General features: G+C 39.4%; 1 protein-coding gene across 12 annotated transcripts in view; it reads left to right on the forward strand.

Annotated features, from left to right (window-relative positions):
* Window positions 1-22,606, forward strand: part of DMD (dystrophin) — a gene marked incomplete at its 5' end in the record, with an annotated part of 1,168,120 nt that overhangs the window by 1,066,629 nt on the left and 78,885 nt on the right. For 2 of the 12 annotated variants that reach the window (XM_083855623.1, XM_083855613.1), the window contains one exon: window positions 16,797-16,886. The exons of the other annotated variants lie outside the window; for them this stretch is intronic. In XM_083855623.1, the coding sequence (XP_083711749.1) occupies window positions 16,867-16,886 (20 nt within the window). Of the gene's footprint in view, window positions 1-16,796; window positions 16,887-22,606 lie in introns of those variants that run through there. 12 annotated transcript variants of the gene reach the window in all.

Consider the following 22,606-nt stretch of genomic DNA (forward strand, 5'->3'; position numbering starts at 1 on the left):
GCTCCTTTAGCATAGCTCAGTCACAGTTCTAAGCTCTGTTGTACTTTTTACTATACTGTCAGTCTCAGAAATTTCTTTATTCCACCTTGCTATTAAAAGGAGAGTCTGCTTTCAACTTCAAGTCAAGCTACAGTTGTATTATTCTAAAGCTTCCTTTGGTAAAAAAAAATTAGAACAAAGTCCCCATCAGCAGTAATTAATTTTGACAGTGTGGGCTTTGTAGCAATTCACAAACCTGTACTTTGTGCATCAGCATTCCTTATTATTCTAATTAAAGTGGAACATTGTGCCCTCACCAGTCATTAATGGGTTTTCATTTTGTAAATGACATTTGCAAAAGTTAAAACGGGCAGTTCATATGAAGTCCACAGGCAAGAGCGTTAAAATTAGCATCACCATAGCAACAGTCTTCCATCATTAGTATTCAGGGCAACAGCAAATGTTTTGTTGTGCTTTTGTTTCCAAAAAAAGATTTTTCTTTACTTGTCATTCATGAATAGAAAAGGCTTATATCTTACAGGTAAAATTATTATGCTCATTTTGATGTCACTATTTAAGAATTTTCCAATTTTTTCAAGGTATTTATTTTTCAGGGCAGAGGTTGAATTTCACAATCTCTACAGCTGTGTATGTCTAACCTCCTGAGCAACATTTATCCCTTGCCAGCCTGCTGCTCAATGGTACAGCTTCATATCAAGTCTGTCACTTCTACTCAAGAATTTGTACCAAGTAAGGGATTCTGCTGAGAATCTGTAAAAGATGCATGCACAACAAAACATGGTCAGTCCCCCTGTTACAGGTAGAGTGCATCTCCTCTGCGCTGGGTTTGGTGGTGAAGTGATGCTATTTATATATCATTATCCCCCCTCTCAGGAACTGAAATATAAGTGCACACATCATGTCTAGTGAAGCAATATTCAAATATCATCTCATCATGCACAGTTTAGAATTATGGAGAGAAGAAATAGCATCTTCTGCTGAAGGAGACCAAGGCAGATTATAAGCATACTCCAATGTCCTTAACTGGAAGAGGTAGTGCTGACTACCTTTTTTCCTCAAAGTTTAAAGAGGACTTAATTGTCTGGAAGCACTTTGCAGCAATATTTTGCAGCTTGAGAAACAGTTTAGCACTACATGTCCTAAATGTATCTAGAGGCATCCTGTTCACATAGGTCTGGTTCAACGAAAAGCACATCATCAATACCTAGAATGCAGCAGTTTTCCTCTAGAAACAAATATTTTGTGTGCAGGCAGAGAGAGGTTAAGAAAAGCAAAGCAAGAGGAAAGATATTTAATGGAAGTAGAGGATGAGCGAGGTGAGGTCAGTAGGACTGCTGGTTTACTTTGCAGTATCCTGGCTTTTCAGTAACAAGCACAGATCAGAAGTAACTAAATGTTCTCTAGCATTATGTCTCTGGGTTTTAATTTGGCACAGGAAGATTCTTTCTTTCCTCTTCATCTTCTTAAAATACTTCATTTTGCATAATTTTGCAAAGAAGAGTCTTTAACGAGGAAATACACTCTAGTGCATTGTAAAAGCTGGGGGTGTTATTACCCATTTCATGAAAGATATTTTTATATTTTAATAGATGGGGCACATTTTCATACAGTGATTGCCTCTCTAGTACCCTTGCAGTATTGATTAATTTTTCAGCTAGTAAAACCTGCAGAACTAGAAAACCCTTAAAATGCTGAATACTTATATAACTGAGGAAAATCCCTCTCAGATAAACAAAAAACTATCCACGGTGGATTGCCATTTGGTGTTTGGCTCTTGGAGAGCTTTAACACAGGAGGGGATTGGAGTAACTCTGAGGTTCTGAAATATCTACATATATGTTTATGCGTTCAACCCCTTTCTTTTATAGAAGCACCGTTTTGCTATCTCAAGGTTCATTTTCCCTCTGTGCTGATTCACTCCACTTTTTTTTTTTGTTGTTGGTTTTTGTTTTTTTTTTTTTTTTTTGGTTTTTTTTTTTGGTTTTTTTTTTTTGTAGCTTATCAGATGCTTTCTGGGAGATACAGCATGATGAAGCAGTTAATTTTCTCTTTTTTAGACTTCCATACCCTACTGTAGTGAAGATACTTACTGAACTGTAATATTTTGCAGAAGTTTGCCATTTGATCTTCACAGATAAATTCAGTGGAAGAGAGTAGCATCATAAAAAAGGAGTAATTTTCACTGAATCTAGAATGTAATTTTCATTTAACTAAAAGGTTTTGTGCCTAGCATTTTGTCTAAGCAAGTTCTTTGTAAATCTTAGTTCACTACTAGTTTCTTGCATTGCAGAATCTTCTAATCATCAATTAAGTAACTCACCTTTTTAAAATCAGCTTTGGAGATCATTTGAGATTATTTGCTCTTTGCAGGAATTGAACTAAAACATCATTAAAAATATTTACCTAAATTGCAAGGGGTTGATAGCCTTGTTTATTGCAGAAGTGACAGGCAGAGAGGAAGGATCTGTGACAGACTACTGTTTTACATTCCAGACTTCATTCATTCCCACACAGACCCTTGAGCAGTGGTGTGGCAAATGAGAGGAAATTGCCAGTTTCTAATTTATCCAAAACAGTTAAATGCTGCGTTTCCCCAAATATACGTATACACTTTCTACTTAGGCAATCCTTGAAAAAGGCACTGAAGCTGTTCTTCATTAAAGATGTTTCTGCATTTGGTCTGGAAATACAGAAGGAGATGCACCTCTGTGAACATAGATTTCAGATTTGCCATACTAGTTGCAGATTTCCCTAACAGAGAATAAACTTTGGAAGTAAATGTAAGCAAATGAAATATCCTCAATTTTCTGTTTCATAAATTATTCTTCTTTAAAATCATATCCATTTTCAATCTATAGAAATCCCAGAGAGTGGGAACAAGTGCCTTGCAGCTGTTTTCCTAAGTGTAACAGACTGTATTTTGTATCTGGAAATGTCAATGATTACAGGAATAAAAAATAAAAACCAAGAGTTAGAACTACTAAACCAAAACCACATTTTTATTTCTCATCTATAAACTTTTAGTGCAAGTAATTGGGAATACAGGCATCCTGAAATTTTACTTCAGTGTTTAAAAAGAAATTTCTTCCAGATTTTTGGCAGTGGGATCTTTTTAGCCAGTAGGACATCATTGTTGAATAGCGTGTCTTAGCTCTATACTTCAGATTACCTTAAGTATCACCTGAAAATTAGAGGTTAGAAAACTGGTTCCCAAAGATTTCATGCTCATGAGCTCACCATCATTTCCAAACACTGGTTTGAACTTCAGAATCTAAAATCAGCTATTTTGTTATAAACTACCATGAGATTATGTTTCTGGCTATAGTTGCACTTACCTTATTTGTTTCCTAATTACTGCTTGTTAATGGAAGTGCTTATGCTTTTAATACCACTGTAATATTACTGAATAATTCCATTGCAGACAGTGTTCTATACCTTTGTATTTAACAAATATTTATTCCTGCATGTTCCTCATTCTTCTGCTTTTCCACTATTTTAATTGTGCTATGGCACAAAAGCAATTAAAACCTTACTAATATGGTTATTACATGTTAAAACTTACTTTCATAGGCTATTACATCTTCTCCTGCTTCCAGTCTGAAGGAGGAATAAATGTTTCTTTGTACTCTGAACAATCTTGAAATGAGCAGAAGAACCAGAGGACTCACAGATTATGGTGGTAGCAGTTTAGCCTCTCATCAGATTTTCTGCCAGAAGTTTGGAAATCTAATTTAAGTTCTGCATTGAAAGCAGCTTGCATGGATCGAGAGATACATTCATTGATTTCAGCAAAGTTACTTTTTGTTTTAGTACTCTAAAAGGGATCAGAATGTGGCTCTCAGCATTCCCTCTCATGTATCATGTTTTTTCACATCAGTGCCCAAAATATTGTGGAATAAACATTTGCCTCTAGCAAGAGGCAAATCTGTATCTGTACAGTGTTCTCTGGAGAAAATCAAGCGCAAAACCCTCAGCGCTGCTTTGCTCTGGGGCACTTGTTCACCATTCTAGAAACAGGGAGTGGAAAAGAGTCTGTCACTGTGAATCCTTTATCAAAGTCGCCTGTGAGAGAATGCCCACATCACGTGGTCTCCCAGTAGTCCTCTCTGCTTTGAACTGAGTCAGCCAAGGGGAATCAGTTCTCCTGTGTCAGTCCCGACTTGGTTTTGGTCAGTGGGTGTACTTATAACACCCAGAGACCTCCCAAACAATTCTTCTCTTGGAACGCATGACTTTTAAAGTACTTAGAAACTTTTTCTCCAGTTTTATCCATTCAAATCAAGTTTCCACCAACTTAAAAGAGACCTTTCTTACTCTTACTGAGGCCCCTTTTCTTGCTGTTATGCATTAAATTTATCTCCTATGAATTCTCACTTAAATACCTGGTATTTCAGTGGTGCTCTTGACATCTCCAGACTAGAGTTCTGCCCATCTCTTTACCCAGTTCTGTGGCACACTTCAAGGACACTGACAAAGATTGCCTTGCCTTCCCTTCTTGCATATTGCAGATTTTCAGCTTTCCTCAACTTGCTCTTCAGTAGATCCTGCCAATAACTGTTAGACATTTATACCCAAACATTTCTTTAAGTCACAGCTGTTCTGTTCTTTGAGGAGAGGTTAGACAAAACAGGCAACCAACCCAAAAAACATCAAGAATACTGCCACCTGCCTCATTGTTCAGACTTTAGTTTTCCTGGACAATTTGCTTGCCACAATGCTTCTTCTCTGAGCTCAGTCTGCTGCAAGGCTCAGCACTTTCCAAAACAACAGCTCAAATACCTTCTAATTTTATACTCTTCAGGTCTTTTTTACCGCCATATTAAAGTGATGTGTATCAAGTAAGAGCATTTGCCTGCAATTTTTCTTTTTTGTTTGCTTGTTTCTGAAACCTTCCTGAATTACATAGCATATCCTTTTTTGTGTCTTAACTAAGAAAGTAACATATGGGCTGGTGAATAACTAGTAAATCTTTTTAGCAAAATAAAAATAATTCGGGGTTCTTTTATCAGTGCAGGCCATTCATAAGTGTAGTATGTACTGACAACCTTTAACACAGCTTCACCTCACAGATTTCCATAGCTAGTGTGGCCAAACAGGTGGCAACCCCCAATCAGTGCCTTGTTATCTCTGAGGAGCTTTGATCTACCTAATGTATAATAAATAAGATACTGCATTTTAATAATCTTGCTGCTTTCATATCACTTGTCTTGCAAGTTCTTATTTACAAAAACTCATCCTGGCATTGTTGGGGTTTTTTTAATTAGATTTTTTTTGATCATTTATTTATTTCACCATACCTACCAGTAGACAGATGACACAGCAGCTGGAAGTTATTATACTGCATATCCACTGCTTCCCTATCCACCTTTGTTCTCTTCTTGTGGCTACAAAAGATGTAACCACTTTTTTTCATTAACTCTGCACCATAGAAGAGGCTGACCAGATGATCCTTTTAGCTTAAGATATTGGCTGACAGAAAATGCAGTTAGACCTAAAATTCCCCTTATTTTCTACATGTACTCCTCACTATAAGACCATATTATGCCATTATGCTCCAGTAAAGACCAATTTTTACTTTTTAACCAATTAAATAAATCTAAAGAGTCTCCTTAAAAATAGCATTTTCAGTTCTGCTCTTACATATAAATATATAACAAGGTAGGTCTGGTGTTGCAGTATTTTTAGCAATTTAGTACTCATACTACTACTTAAATTCCACATACTTACTTGTGATCAGTCTGATGGTTTGAAGGCAGGGAGGATCAGGGCAATTCATCTCTCTTTAAAAGGCATTAGAAGGCCAATTATATTTATACAATATATAATAATATAGAGTCATAGAATACTGCTGCATTGCTTATGATTAGGTATTCTTTTTATTCACTGAAATCCAGTGCTGAATTTCTCACCAAACCATGCAATGTCAAACTTAGTTTTTAATTAAATGTTGAGTTAGGGGAAAAAACACCTATATAAGAGACACTTAATTTTGCTCTAAAAGGTATTTAAAATTATCCTCATAATTGCAAATTATACAAAAAACCAAAGTAGAGAAAATATGATTTTAGCATAATGACCTAAATTAAGAAAATAAGAACTGTCTCTTTCAATGTTGTAGTTGGTGGCTGGTTATATAAACTGAGCCCATCTAGGAACAAGTTAAAAAAAAAAAAAGAAAAATGCATCAAATTGTTTTAAGTGAGAGAATGGGATAATCTGTCAAAGCGAGAACAATGTGTGCTCACTAAGGAATGCAGCCAAAATTTTGTTTGGAAGTAAAATTTAGCTCAGTGTGTAGTTTGCAAGGCACTAAAAGGGTTAGAGCGTTGTCACTACACACTGTGCTCTTGCAGCTCACAAACTTGGCAAGATGCAGAAGTGTTGTGTGAATACACAGTCCAAGGGAGCAGATGAATATTCTTCTACCTCCTACCTTTTACCACTTTCTTACAGAAATTTCTACCCAAACTATTGCTTTGTATATAAAGAAAATCTAAGAAAGAAATGCTGGATTGAGAATGCTTCCTGAATTTGATAATTCTGTCAAAAATTCTGCCAGTTTACAGGAAAAAAAAAAAAAAAAAAAAAAAAGAGTGGAAATAATAGTTGTTTTTCTTAGAAAACTTGACTGCTGCAAACTTTGGAAATTATATCTAAAGTATTCAGCAAACTTCATTGCTAGTGACTTGGTTTTGTCAGATTAGTTGCTTTCTCGACAGAAAATCCCCCGCTTAAAAATTATTACTTTGATTACCAACTGATTTCTTTGTGAAGCTCATCACAGAAGCTTGAGGATCTAGCACAGCAAAGAACTTGTGAGTGTCCTGCACGTCAGGTAAATCCCAGGCATTTGAGCTGATCTAGAACTCGTCTTGCTTCCCAGTGGGGAGAGGCTGTAGCCATTTCCTATTATGGATTTATCCTGCAGGGACTGGCCCAACTTGTTTCAAAAAGATACCATGGTTTTTTTCAGCAGCTCAGCAACATCAGCTCCTACATTAGGCCAGATAATTTGAATTGAAAAAAATTACATTTTTAAAATCAAAACTTACAAATGTGAAGGAAATCATGCTTTGGGGCCACTAAGTGGGAAGCAGAGGAATACCATGGCCTGCTGTAGGACCATCTACCTCTCAGCAGTAAGAAAAGGGTCACTGTGTGAAATTTGGACCAAGAAATGACAATTATTCTCAGGGCAGACACACACAACAGTGTAACTAAGATAATATGCCACCAGAAAGTTCAAATAGCCAAAATATTGCCACATTTGGAGAGTTGCTCTCTCTTGGCTATTTCATAGACTAAATCATTTAATTCAATGGCAACATAAACACAGCCCCAATGGCCTGGTTTTCTCCAAACTGAAAGCAAGTTTCATGTACAATGTTGACATGGAAATGATTAGTAAAAACAGTCATTTTCTTCATCTCTTATCAAACACAGTGTACTGTCATCACCAAATGATTGTTTTTATTGCCTAAATTCCCTTCTATATTTTTTTTAATTTTAAAGCTCAGTGAAGTATAATGTTTACAATGAAAACTATCAGAAAAATTTAAATATGGCATAAAGTAAAAAAGGAAATTAATTTGGGGAATGGAAGACTTTTAATGATCGATATCTTATTCACAAACAAGAAATGCATTTCTTTGGTTTGTTTCCTAAACTGTAATTATTAAAGCAAACCGTAATATGGAAAGCTGCTAAAAATAAAACTCTCCAAAGGTTTTAGTTCAGTATTAAATACCCTGGTTTGAAAAAAACCCCAGTGGATTAAATGGGGTCTAATCCTCCACTCTCTGCTTGGGTTCTGTTTGGCAGAATTCTTAGTCTGTCAGCTTCTGCAAGTCTTTGCAAAATTATTCTTATCCTTAATAAATTATTTGCTCTGTTAGTTACCCTTAAAACAGAACAAATTGAGGGACATGGGTAGAAGGATAATAATTTGAAAAATAATTCCAGTAGAATTTTAAGAATGAGAATGAATAGCAACTGCAGCAACGAAACTGTGGAAAAATAACAAGTGATTAATTTCTCAACACTGATAAAAATTAAAATGTCCATAAGTAAAATGAATTTTATTGCTAAAGAACAGTATTTAGAAACATTTTAACCCTGTTTTATTTAAAATATAAGGTTAGAGGTCTCATTTTTAATTATTATTATTTTCTCTTGCCTGATGTGTATTAGTATAAAGGCATTAACTAAAGTGGTGATAATTATTTGCAAAATGATATTTTGTTCTAAAGTTGGCAACCACAGAGCAGAGCTGTTGATAGCAATTGAAGAAAAATTATTTACCTAAAGAGAAAAATGATGATTTGAAACAACACCTTTTTTTTTTTTTTAATATGACAAACTGATTTTGTTATTTTGGGACTGGAGATGAATGCTCAAACACTTTTAATGTTTTATGAGACAGAAGGTGTGACTTTAGAAGATCCTTCTTTCTAACTTTAATGACAGTTAGAAAATCTTCCACACAGTACACAATATGGTACCTATGTATTAAATTTATGCCAGTATAAAATAGCAAATTCTGGACACTATTAAATAATCAAATGGCTTGAGTGCTGTGCTCTGCATTTGTAGTGTACCACATAGATATAGAGAAATCTTGGTTGAATTTAATACCTCCTTTTTTTTTTCCTGGGAGGAAGGTGACAAAAACTGTATGATATTCTTTAGGCTTGATAGTAGGAAATAAGGTATTTTGAACTTTTAAAATAATCTGTCTTTCTGTGTCATGCAGTGAGGGAGATGATAAAGATGGGTGACTTCACTTAGTGCTAGCAATAAGAATTTTCTCTTTAAGGCTGGACTATTTTAGAAAAAGCTGAAGATTTTGATATGGTAGATCTGTAGGTTGACATTTCTGATAATGTGTTCAGAGGAATTAAATGTAGCAGCAGGAATCTAAGAATGTTCATATGGACCATAACCAATATTTAAACTCTTAATATTTTAGGGCTGTGTGAATTGTTCAGGATTTAGATTGCATCTTTGAAAGAAATTTCCTAAAGAAGTAGAAAATAGTTCCAAATACAAATGTTTGCTTAGTTCAATGTGGAAAAATGCTCAGAATAAAAAGAAAAAAAAAAGTGTTTGGGCTGATTTTAAACACATTCACCATTGTTCTTGATTCAATCCTGGACTATGGCAGGTCCTTGAATTCATCTGTGTACCTTTGATCATAAATGTCAAGGCTCTTTGACTTGGGCACCAGACAAGGCATTTCTGATTTTCATTGCAAATTTTTCACAGTGAAATTTGGCTGTGTTGTGAAAAAGGAAATCATAATTTTGCATGTTTATTCTTTCCCTAAGAGACTCTATTTTCTGTTAAATAACAGATCAGAGAACTGAATGAAAGTATGCCAGTAAAACTGAAAGCTATTTGAGACCTTGCTGAGATGCACCATGGGACATTTGGCTCAACTGTAACATACAAAATATTGAAAGTGCACCTAGACATTGAATTCCACTAAATGCTGTTATTAGGCTTCAATAAGCATGAAGTTTAAACTGTGCAATATAGTTTAGCCAAACTTTTTCCTATCAGCTAGCACCCACAGGTTTCTTCCCTGAATTAACTTCCAGCTACTGTGCTGGGGGTAGGATGTGCTACACAAAAAAAAAAAAAAAAAAAAAAAAAAAAAAAAAAAAAAAAAAAAAAAAAAGCTGGGAGCACTACTTTGTAGGGAGAATCATATTATAGTTAAGTAAATTGAAGGTGCAGAAGCTGTCTGGAATTACATGGAGCATGTGCTAAAGCATAAATGCTTGGACCTGCCACAGGATACTTAAATGAAATCCTTTTCATCAATGAAATCCACTTACCTCAAAATTCCTTTATATCCCTCTTTACTGAAGTGTTTAAGTGCTAACATACTTTTAGATTCAATTAGGATAAAATAATATCTGTGCCCTAGGACATGGCTCCATTACAGTTTGATATTGGTTCATCTGTCTGGAAGCCCCAGTTAATGTAGGCATCTGTGAGCCTGTAGTTGTTTCAAATGCCTGTATATAAACACTAATTTCCATTCTTTGGCATGGACAAGATGAGATTGTTGCCATTTGCCATTAAAGGGTGCTGCCAGAGCTGCGTGAACAATTGTCTCATTTTCTAGCTAAAGTATCTTTTTTCATAGGATATTGTTTAGAAATGAAATAAAAAGTTCAATTTCAGTAAATGGCAGATGAGAAGGTTTTGCTTTCCACCATTTTTTTCCTGCTGACCTCAGGCTGCGAGTAGTTGCACAACCCTGATCCTGAAGCTGCACTTCTATGCAAATAAATTATGAGAAATGTCACCTGTATCAGATAAAGGAGTTAGCCTGGACAGAATTACTGGTGAGGCCAGTTAGGTGTAACTGCCCCCTCTGCCATCAACTTCTCTAGGCTGGTTCCTTCCCCAAGTGCAGTGCTCTGCTTTCTGGAACCCCACGTAAGACATTTAGGAAGGGAAAGCAAAGCAGTCTTGCCATGTAGAAGGACTAAGCTTTGCTCATGTTACACCAAGGTATTGGGAGAAGCTAAAGAATCTCTCATTTTGAAACTATATCAATGTGATTTACCAGGAAGGGAGAACCAGCCCTTTCTCACATTAGGGCTCTGTATGGCCTAGCCAAGGGCAAAGTTTAGGAGTAGATCTCAAACTGATCTTTGCTAAGGTCAACAGCCTCAACATCCCTGGGAAGAGGATGAAAAAGCATAGTGTGTACATAAAAATAGGCAGGGCCTCCTGCATTTGAATGATATTTTATGTGTTGTATATTATAATCATTGATGAAACAGCAAGATAGTTAGGACAGGTTCAACATAAATTGTAAAGCAAGAGAAACTACAAGTTTCTGTGAGAACACAGCAAAGCATCCATTGCTAAAATACAGGCAGAATACAGACAGCAAAACATGAATGCATTAATTCAAAGGTGCAAAGTCTGCCCAGCTAGTGGTCTGACCGGGAACTTGTCTGCATATTGCTGTCATAAAATGCCACAGATTTCATTGTTCTCTTCTTTTACTACCTAACTGCAGCCTTACCATTGGAATATCCTAGTAAACAATCTCCAAGCATGATCTCAGTGGCTTTTTCCCCAAGAGAGTATTTTCTCTTCTATATGATATTTGCATAGAGACATTTTGAAATAAAGTCCTCAATATAAGAAAAAAAAAACTGTTTGTATTATATTAGTCATAAAAAATAGATTTAAAAATGTCAAAAATATGTACATTATGGAATGCAATACAACTAAAAAGTAAATTAGTAAAAAAAAAAAAATAGAAGGCGTTCTTCTCCTTTAATGTCTGTTAAAGCTTTTGGAAGAGGGGGCAGATTGTTCGAGATTGGGAATGCAGGTGTGCAGTAGTTAGGATCAGGTTTTCTGGGCCTGAGTGAAGTAGGACTGCAAGATACAGAGTTTCTTGATATTGAGATTTATACATTGATAGGAAACAGTAGAGAACTTAATGATTTTGTAAGCCAGCTTTTGTGTTTGCAACACATAATTTTATGCATAGAATGAAAGATTTTGAGGTGAAAAGAGAGCCAGTGAGTGAGAGAGTTTATGAAATCCTTCTTATTTTAATCCCTCCAGGAGGCAAAACAATAATTTATTTCCAACTGGGCATGCAAAGAAAAGAAAGAAATTGAGTTTGTCTTTGCTGCTTTGTTTAATTTATCCTTATTAGTCTGCACTTTTTTCTCAACCCTACTCCCTGTAATGATAACCATTCATTTTGCCAATACAGATTCCTCAAACCAAGAATTTACTATGGTCTAATTATAATTTTTCAAGTGCATTGTAAAGATCAGCAGGCAATTTTGTTTGACCCAAGTGTTTGGGTGGCAGATTTTAAGTCTTCTTTTTAATATATACATTTTTTTCCCTCCTGTTAGCTTCCCACCAGCTTTATTTCAGAAGGAGTTTTTCTAATTTGAGTTTTCTAGCGTTATGTCAGCATTTTGCTTCTTGATCTCCTATTTTTGGGCCTATTCACACTCCGTCTCCATCCCAGAAGAGTAAGGGTTACTCCTTCCTTAATTTTCCTTCTTTGCTGTGGTTTCTTATGGAAGGGAGAAAAGAGCTTTTGCTATTTACAGGAGCTTCCCTGAAGAGCTCATAATGCTGGTAGAATCAGGACTTGCTATCTGCCCCTGCCAGCGATGTGTGCCATCATACTCAACCTCAGGCCCACTCTGCTCCTCTTTTCAAGGTCATACACGTGGCAGTAGAGACTGAACACTCTGCTACTGTCACTATCACCTTAAAAAATAAATGTAGCCTCTCGAAATTTTCTTTTCCAAGATCTCCTCAGGCTGGAATTCATACATATATTTAATATATTCAAAATGACAGGCACCCTCTCATTCACCTTTCAGCAACAGCATGCAGCGTGGTGCAACATAAGGCACACACGGGCTGCTCCTGAGGCTCCATTGTACCCATCTTGTAGGGTGACTAAGATTTCACTTTTAATCAGGTGTCCTTACTGTAGTAAAAGCAAGTACAGCCCAAAGGAATGTGAGAACTCTGCCGCTGTGCGCTCAGCAGGAACAGAAGTGTTCCTGCCACACGTGCAGGGTACCAACATTTTCCATACTGGGCATTACATTGCTGCAAGGTCTGTAATATTTCCTGCTGATATAGTAAAAAAAAAAAAAAAAAAAAAAAAAAAAAAAAAAAAAAAAAAGAGGATATGTCTTCCTCTGTCTATTCCAAGAATATCTCAGTGAAAAAAATTCTTGTGAGCACCATTTGCCAGTTACCTGCCTTAGAGTACAGAGAATGAGCCCTGGGTAAGAAGAAGCACCAGCTTGTCATCCTTCATGTGGGACATGCTGGGTTTCCCTCTGGACAGGGAGAGGTAGGCTCCTTTCCCAGTATCCTATGGTGTAAATAGCTGATTGGAAGTATACTGAGCTATGAATCTTTTACTAGGTCTTTAATTTACAGCGCAGTGTTGAGGAAAATCAATGGAGCGTTTCAAAACTATTTTCTTCATTGCATTTACAGTATTTTAATGTGTTTTCAGTGGTAATGTGCAAAAAAAGCAAAACAAAAAAATAAACCCCAAAACAAAGTAGCAGCATCCAAACCAGTATTCTCTTCTTGGCTGTTCTGAGAGAGCAATGAACAATTGCCCAGACACCCTGGAGGTGTCAGCCTTTGGAGCATATTTAAGACACATGATCCAGGAAAATGCCATTGTGCCATCCCAAGTGATTTTTAGCATTTATTTATACCAAGAAAAAGAAAATAGACTCAAACAGTGTAACGGATTAGCCAGCCAAACGCAGACCACCACAATATCTTCTTAAATGCAAAGCAAACTAATCCACTGCCCAGATAACTGAGAAATGGTAAAGCTACGCTTACAAGGAGGCTACACACTTCAGAGAGCTCTGGAAACAAGACTTAGCTAATAGAAAAATGTTGTATCTTCACTTTCAATGACAGTAAAATTAAAGAAATGTTGCTTTAGTTTTCTAACTCATAAAATGCTAAACATACAAGCAAACTTGTACTTTTAATGTCTACCTTAGTTTCAGGCAAGTCCCTACCCATTTCTGTTGGGTTTCCACATCTGTGTGTAACATGGAGTGATGATGCTAATCTTGTACGTAAAACCTACAAAGATTTATACTTGAGTGTTAATGCTAGGAATCAATTATTTTATGTTAATATAATTAGTTTTAATGTGTACGTGACTCTTGCTCTTTCTCCATCAAAAGGGGATAACATTCTGAGAAGAACTTATTAAAACTGAAAAATTTCCTTTCTGGAATGCAGAAATTCCAGTGACCCTTTGGACAGTGAGCAATGCAGTCGGATTGACTGCAAATCCAATTCATCTTTCTATTTTCTTTTTTCCTGAAAGAGTTTTGGGGTAATAAGACCACTTCTAAATATCATCCCTCATTTTTTAGGCAGCCATGATTTTTCTTTAAGCACCAGGTGTTATTAAATGTTGAAGACACAGATACATTGATTAGATGCAGTCCAGGACAAAACAACAGTATAGGAGAAATAAACACTGCTCTTCTTCTGATTAAGGTCTCTATATCGGTGCATAAATTGACTGAGTAGGGAATTAAAACTGTGCTTACTCTATAATCCTGTCTTATTTTTTGTAGGGAGGTGACTATCTTTTATCAAATAAATGGCTTAAAATTAAGTATGGCATAAAAATTTGCTTCAGTTACAAATGCCAAATACAGTCACCATTTACACTGCAAAAAATATATTTATGTAATAAATTATGGATAGTTTAAAAGTAATTTGGAGTAAGAGTGGTATTACTTGTGCACATTATACAGCAAAAATATAATTTTCGGGTCAATCAAAATAGCTAAAAGCTTTTGTGAATTTGGAGACAACAATCAAAACTACATTAAAAGATTTTTTTAAAAAATCAATTTATAAAGTCAATAGGCCTTAATGTCTTAATCCTTCAACATTCTTGTTTCACCCTGGATGTTCTTGAGTGAGTAATAGTTTGATTTGGGAGATCAAAGGGTTAATTTGCTTTTCAATTGGAGAATGACTCAGAGTTACCCTTTATTGTTAAAAAAAAAAAAAGTGTTGTGTGGGTGTAAGGTAGGGAAAAAGAGCCAAGAAAATGGATTCACTAATTGGGGTTTTCACCTGCTGTGAGTCTAATTGAATACAATGCTTTATTTGTAACTCAAGGAGAAAGAAGATTATGCAAAGTATGAGAAATTCAGACTGGTTTTTAAATTCCTATTACTTGGCACTATTGTATGGGAAAGAAGACCAGCATGATAATAGCAGCATCAAGCTTCTGTTAAGGCAGGCCAGGAAGCTCCAGAAAGAGTGAAAATTGCAGGAATGTGTATCAGGGAATCAGTGCTAGATACTTGTGAAGGAAAACAAACCACTTTTGCTGTGAAACGTCTGGCCTCTGGCTACCCGTCCCTTTGTATGACACGAGCAGCTGCTCTCTCCCTGTACTGAACCCTGAGGTTCCTCCCAACTAGAATGAAAATCACCCTGTTTTAAAGACTTAAAGAGAGTTTTGTCACTTCTTAAAACTCGGCTAAAAAATGCAAAAACGTGAGACTGCTGATATAACACAACTGACAGCCTTCAGCCAGTTTTTCATGTCAAAACTAAGATACAGATAGAGCAATTGATCTAACACCAGGTCCACTGAATTAAAAGGAAAATTCACAGTCTAATGAGTTTTAACATGGCGATTTATGTTCACACAAAAATTATTCCTCTGTTTTCTTTCCATATTGGGGTAGTATTACGGATACAAGGTTACTGAAAACTGTGAGTTAGATCTGTTAAAACAACCTAAATCATCTAGAAACTATGAGAATTTAGCATTTAATTCCAATAATTTTTATATTTACATTAGTGGGCCTGGGAGGGTTGAACCTTGACCATCTCTCACATTAATGCTGATAGGAAAAAAAACCCAAAACAACCTATGGGCTTTCCTTAAACTGCTTGTTGAATTTTTCTTAAAATCTGGTAATCCAACTACCTGGAGCCTTATAAGGGGAGTCCTAAATTTCCTGGTGCTTAGGCTAACACCCTCCAATGTCTACTGACATCCATGTAACAGGGATGGGATGAATTTTCCACGCTTCTAGGTGTGCATCTTCCCAGTGTAAAAACAGGGAGATTCTTTTGTACACTTGAAAGGTAGAGAATAGATTTAGGTTTGATATGAGGAAGAAATCCTTTTCTGTGAGGGTGGTGAGGCACTGGAACAGGTTGCCCAGAGAAGCTGGAGATGCCTCATCCCTGGAAGTGTTCCAGGCTGGATGGGGCCCTGAGCAACCTGGTCTAGTGGCAGGGAAGGTGGAACTAGATACTATTTAAAGTTCCTTCCAACCAAAAGCATTCTATGAATCTGACTTGAAAGATATTGTTTTTGGGGTGGCATTATCAGAAAATCATAATATGTAAGGTTTGAAAAACTACTTGGTTACGGGAAGGACTGGGAGCCTTGTTTTAATGAATAAAGGACATAGATGTACAACATGCATTTCAGCCACGCTGAAGTGCCTGTGCTTGTTTTTCTCACTAGAAGGAGATTGTTGGCTTTTCTTTCTGCAATGCCTATTGCGTAGGAATTAATGCAAGGAAACATTGCAACCCTAACTCGGCGTGAGCAGAACTGTTTCTTCTGCACTGACAGGTCCAGGGGTGAAGCTCACCCTTCCTTCCCTGCGGGGCCAGGGCGAGCCCTTGGAAATGAAATTACCTGATTGCAGTCACAAATAAACCACTCGGCATTTTAAGCACCAACATTAAACGCTGGAAAAAAAAAAAAAAAAAAAAAAAAAAAAAAAAAAAAAAAAAAAAAAAAGGTGCAGGTTAAGACCCATTTCAAATCTGCCTGGATTCGGTGCATAATATTTTAGCTAAGTTTTCTTCCCGAGTCCGCTGAAGGCGAACTGATCTGCCGCCTCTCAGCACACCCCTCTCTCCGGCCGGCCAGCGCCAGGGCAAAGAACACCCCAAAAAATAAAAAAGAAGTCAAAGGCAGCCCCACGGGCTCCCTCCAGAGTGGCTGCAGAGCCCCGGGGAGCCAGGGAGGGGCGAGGTGCCCTCAGCCGCCCCGCGGCCGGGCTGAGGGGGAGGACCGGGGCTGAGGGCGCGCAGGGCCGGCACCGCCGCCGGGCGGGAGCGGGGCGGGGCGGGGCGGCGCCGCCTCCTCTCTCTCCCTCCCTCCCTTTCCCTCCCTCTCTCTCCCTTTCCCTCCATCCCTCCCTCGCTGCCGCCGTCCTTCCTTGCCGGCGGGGCGGCCGCAGTGGCGCTGAGCGGCGGGGCTGGGCGGACGCGCTGTTTCTGTCTCCGCGGCGCCGCCGAGCAGCCGCCGCCATGAGGGAGCAGCTCCGGGGGTAAGGGGCGCGGGGCGCGGGCGGCAGGTGCCGGCGGGGCGGGCGGGGGCGCGGCCCGGGGACAGCCCGCGCTCCGCGCCGGGGGCGAGCGGGGGCTGAGCGTCCGTGCCGGGCGGGCGGCGAGCCTGGCATCCTGACACGGGAAATCGCAACTTGCCGCCGCCGGGTTCCTTCTGAGAACTTGAAAGGCGTTTGGTTCGGCGCCTTTTCCCCGCTCCCGAGGCCGTAGTTAGGCGCTGGATGCGCCCCGTTGGCACACGTAGGAGATGGCGGTGTGAGCGGCACGCACGCGTGGCACTACCTGTGCCTGTAGCTGTACCTGTGTCCGTGCCTTGCCTGTGCCCGTGCCGGTGCCTGTAGCTATACCTGTACCTGTACCCGTACCTGTACCTGTCTCTGTGCCGGTGCCGGTGCCCGTGCGGGCTGCCGAGGGCAGCAGCCGAGCCGGGCAGTCGCGGCAGTGCCCATGGTGTGGGATGCGCGGCGCTCGCCTGGTCCCTCGGCAGGTTTTTGGGGGCAGCCTCACCTGCCCCGCACATCGCCTGTGGGGCACCTCGGGGCTGCCGTGAACTTCAGCGGGGTTCCTGAAAACAAACGTGCTCGGGGGTGTAAGGCTTCTCCCCCCCCAGTAATTTCACGCTTAGAAGTAATCTTTCAAGTTCGTAGGCAGGAGAGGCCGGGAGGGGATTCCCTCCGGGCAGTTGCGCTGCGAGTGCTGTATTTCTTGTTGCTGTATGGCGCCTTATATTGCCTTATAATAGGTGCTGTAAAACATCTCGCAGCCTGGGACAGCGGAGGTGCCTTGCACCGGAGTTGGGCAGAGGGGTGGTGTGTGCAGAGCTGAGGAGGCGAGGAACCCGGTTGTATCGGGGATCTTTGACCTTTTTAGCACTAAGGAATTGTTCAAGGCCATCGCTTGTCTGAGCCCGGGTTTGACAAGACCCTGCAGTGAAATTGCTTTGGCAGAAGTGGAGAGGAGAGGCTTTGGAGAGCGAATAGATCAGCCGAGAGTGACAAGCCGGGGGAGGAAAGGCTCACCCAAACCAAGCCACTGAGCGGGAATCTTTTCCCCTGGCAGAGCAGACAAAATAAATGTTTAACATCAAGGGGAGAAAAAAAAGGGTTACTGTTCAGTACTTGACAGCTGATATTTGGCCCTTCTCCTATTTTTCATTTCCAGTATCGGCAAGAAACTTTAATATGTATCGGTGCCTGCCTTCAGCAGTCTGATAAATCTGGCAAAAGCCAATAAAGCAGGCTAAAGTCAAATTCCTGCTGAAGAGACGCTGATCCTTGGCTTAAAGAGGAGTAATCTCTGCACAGATCAGTAGTCTCTAGATTTACAGATGAAAACAGTAGTTCTTTGTGAAGCACAAAGGAGTGTCACCTTTTTACATTGCTAATACTTTCCATAGCACTAACTTGTTTTAGCTTAGGAATTAATGAAGCACTGTAAAAATAGAAATATTAAGTCTTTCTCTGCAATCACTGTCATCTTCTGTTGAAAACATTTTCCTTTTAAATGAGAGGTAGTGTCTATTCATAAAAGCTCTTTCAGTTGCATTTAGGTTAGTTTAGTAAAATCCAAACAGCTATCATGTTTATTTTGGCTTTTTGACAACAGTCATAAGGTGGTTGGAGTAACGTTTGGTTCATTGTAAAGCCAGAAGGTGAGAAGTATTGTAAATCATTTTGTTTGAAAAGGGATGAGTTCAGAGCTTTGTACAACGCCCCTATAATTTTGGCACTTTTTTGTAAGTATATGTAACTATTGCTACATGATAGAATTTTTTATTCTATGCACATCTGTGCATTTGCACATGTTGTTCATGTCGCATTTTCTAATGAAGGGTGTGGGGAGAAGTGCAGCAGAACTGGCTCTGGTATCACCAATGAAGTGAGCTCTAAGAGTTTAAAAAGGATTCTGCAGTTGCAAAAAGGATTCTGCAGTTGCAACCTAAAATTCTTCTCTGGAGCTGAGCAGTGAATACAGAGGACTTTTTTTTTTTTTTTTAAGGTGTGAGGGAGAAGGAATGCAATCAAAAACAGTTAAAAGATTTGTGAATGTTACGGCATGGCTGGTGCAGGAATGTTGGGGGGGGGATTTGTGCAAGAATTTGGGTGTGGGGGAGCATTGCTTTCAATTCCTCCTGCTGCTGGTGTTGCTAAGAAGTAATATTAAAAGAATGAAGAAAAAAATGACTGTATTTTGTCCAAATTGATCAAGTCATAACAAGGGAATTGTAATTCAGCCAGTGTGTCTGTTAGGATATCATCTCTTGATTTCAGGTTTCCAATCCTGTGTGTTGTTGGCTCTGCTGACAGTGATGAGAGACAAATCTCTCTGCTGTTGGCAGGAGCAGAGCAGTTCACACAGGCATAGTGTGACAGAATTCCCTACATAAAAATTATCTTTGCTAGTATAATATAATCATCCTTTAATGAAGTAGTCCTGTGGTTCCCATGGGACATATCAAGTGAAGACTATGCTTTCATCCCACTGAATTATTGGGGTGTTTAGTGTGCCAGTCACACCCATGCCAAGGTGTCACCACTAGCCATTGCTGCTCATCTTCTTTCAGGCCTGGTTTTAATTTCCTTTCCACTTCTGCAGCTCAGGTCAGGTGAGAAAGCGGAAAATAAGCCAAGTGAGTGCACTTATATTTTTGTTTCAGAATGCCTGTCGTATAAAAGCTAGTGATCAATTTAGTTGACCTAAATGTAGAGCCAAATTAAAAAATACATCCTCCGAGCATGTGCAATATTGCAAAACTGCTGGCTGTGTGTGCCAGTGTCTTTTTATGTTGGTGGTTTGTTGGAAAAGCATTTTGAGTACTTATTTCTGCACATACTCTCACTCTGCTTCAGCTGCTGCTAGTCAAGAGGACTCAGACTACACTTTTGATGTCTTTCTGACTTGCAGGCTGTAAAGGGCCTTGTTCACCAGAGTTTGAAACTCTGGCAAACACTTTGCTGCAGATCTATTAAGGATGCTACAGCATTCCCAAGTGTGGTTGAGGCTGCCTGAAACTGCTGAGCTGGCATTTCACTTCAGACGGTGCTCACAATAAGGGCATACACACAAATCCTCCCCCACCGGTCCAGCCCCAGAGCTCACAATTAAATGGCCTTTGAAAATGGCAAAGAGGCTTACGAAGAATAGCCTTGATGGAATCTAACCTTTCCTGGAGCTGCCCTTGTGTGCGGAATAGTTGATAATTTTCTGAGCTGAAGACGTTGAGAGGCGAGCGCCTTTTAGCTAGAGCAAAATATCTGCAGCCTTCTTGTGTTCTGCATGTAAAGTACCAGCAAAGTCTGCCCTGGCTCCGTACGGCCACTCAACCTCTACAGCTCCCTTCCAAGCCTTTGCTTTTCCCTGCAGGAGCACAGAGGGGTGCTGAGGGCTGGCCAGCCCATTGCTGGGGCTGGTACCATCCTGGTCCCTGCCAAGGATGGGATCCAGCAGGTACAAGGCACTCTGCCCCATGGATGCTCACTGCTGGGGAGCTGGTGGGGCAAGAGTTAGGGGCTCTACTGGCTTGACTTTTATAGTCTTAGGAAAGGAATATTTCCTCTAAATTGCAATGAAGTTTAAAATTAAAGCAAAAGGAGAAATGTACCTGCCCTGCAAATTCAGTCTTTGTCACTTGTACATGAAGCAAATGAAATAATTCTTTACAAAATGTGCATTTCCCATGATAATTAATCTTACACCATGAAAGAATACCACACTGAGTAGAGGTTTGGAGTTATTGGTATTAAAAATATCTGAAACCAGTTGGAGTCCAGTGTTTCTTTGGCAAGGACAGTTTTATTTACAAGGTCTTACAAAAGCAGTTGTGTATTTTCAGCATATGTAAATGCCATAAGCTTAAACCGTGTGCACTAAATGCAGTGATACGTGGTTTTGCCTTACAATAAAAAATAAAAATAAAAAATTCAGTAAATTACTCATTGGTATAACTTTGATTTTTGGTACTAGTTTCTCACACTAAGATGATCCTTTTGTTTTTCTATCCCACAAAAGCATGACGTATGTCCATAATCCTATCTATACTCACCTTTACCAGATATCTGATGCTTTTAAATGTTTTTATGGGGAATCAGTTTCTTTGGAGGCTTCCAGGTTGACAGGTATGGAGTCTGAAATGTTTTAGTTTGTCCATAGAACAATTTGGGGCTACCAAATTAATTTCATACAGAAAGGCAGGTTATTTTCGGAGGCTTCTGGTAACTGTTCACATCAATTCTTTTTCTCATTTTTGCTACGTGATTCAGTGTACAAACCATGGTACAGTTCCTGTTCAAATATACCCCACTTGTGGAGCAGTCTGCCTGTGGGGAGGCAAGCCAGGGTGGCCAAGCTCATGCCTGGGGAGCTGTTGATCTGGGACTGATGTTGAGTGCAAGCAAACTGCAGCCCCAGGTCTGTGGGCATGAATGTTTGTTTGGGTCTGCAGCTGTTCACCTGGATCCTGACATTTCTGGCTACAGGGTTTTCTGCCATTAATGCACTTTCTGAATGAAACACACTTTTTGAAAGAATGATCTTCATTTCCTTTGGAGTACTGTTATATCAGTCAGTTATAGAGGCTTGTCGCAGTTGAGTTTTTAGGAATGAAGCTGTTTCTGTTTTTCTTCAAAAAAATACTTTATGCCTGGGTGTGGCAGAAGGTTCTGGTGTTACATTCTCCCTGCAGAACCTGCCCGTACCGAGCAGGATGGGAAATGCAGGAGCTCAAATGCAGGTGGATCAGATCCTCAGGTTTTCTCTTGAAGTTACCCAGTTTCTGAGAATAAAAAAACAACCAACCAACCAAAACCCAGAGCAGGCTGAGATTTCTGAATACAATTGCACTGACCTCCCTTTGCAGGACTCATTGTTTTATGGAGCAAAGAACAAGACTGCTTTTGCTCTTGTGGTGTCCTTTTCCCATGTTCACAGCCTTTGGCCACTGCAGGAATTGAGAAGGGGTGGGAATGCTGAGATTGTTGGGACAGGGCTTGTTTAAAACCCTGTGCTCAACTAGGGCATCTCTACAGCTGAGATTTTCTTCTTATGCTTAGTGCTTGTGATCCCTTTCATTCTTTCTTGCAGTTACAGAACAAAACCTGAAAATATATATAGTAAGCTGCTGAATATATAGAGGTTACTGGGGCAGTAAAATATTCACAGGAATCAAATAAATAGCCTGTCTTTTAAGGCTAAAATTAAATCATACCAAGAAAAGCTGGCACAACTTTCTTTTTCCTTGAGTAGAGGTGATGTTGAAGTGATACATAGGAAGTTTTACCTCCTGGTAGCCTATAAAGGGTAAATGTGCACTTGGGAACATCAGTGCCTCAAAATGAGAACTCAAGGGCCATTTGTTCTCTGAAACAACCTTGTTGTGTCAATGTTCCAGGGCACAGTGGGGGCACAGGTGCTGCTGGGTGGTGGTTTGGTCTCCTGGAGCTGGAAGGTGTGTGCTCCAGGAGCTCCGCAGTGCTGTGGATCAGGTCCCGCTCTTCTATATATGTTCTCCAGAGTGATATGTGCATGTTTAAACCTGCACGTCTGCTTTTAAGTACAGAAATGGCAAATGTATTTGCTAGCAATGGTATGCTTACATCCCTGTTCCTTTTTTTTTTTTCTTTTTTTTAATGGAGCCTCACGGTCGTCTCTTAATGCAGCTGAATTCTCTGCAAACGGGACTTTAGTGGCTACAGCACAGATAAGG

This window comes from Zosterops lateralis (assembly GCF_965231275.1).
Source record: "Zosterops lateralis genome assembly, chromosome: 2".
NCBI lineage: Eukaryota > Metazoa > Chordata > Aves > Passeriformes > Zosteropidae > Zosterops > Zosterops lateralis.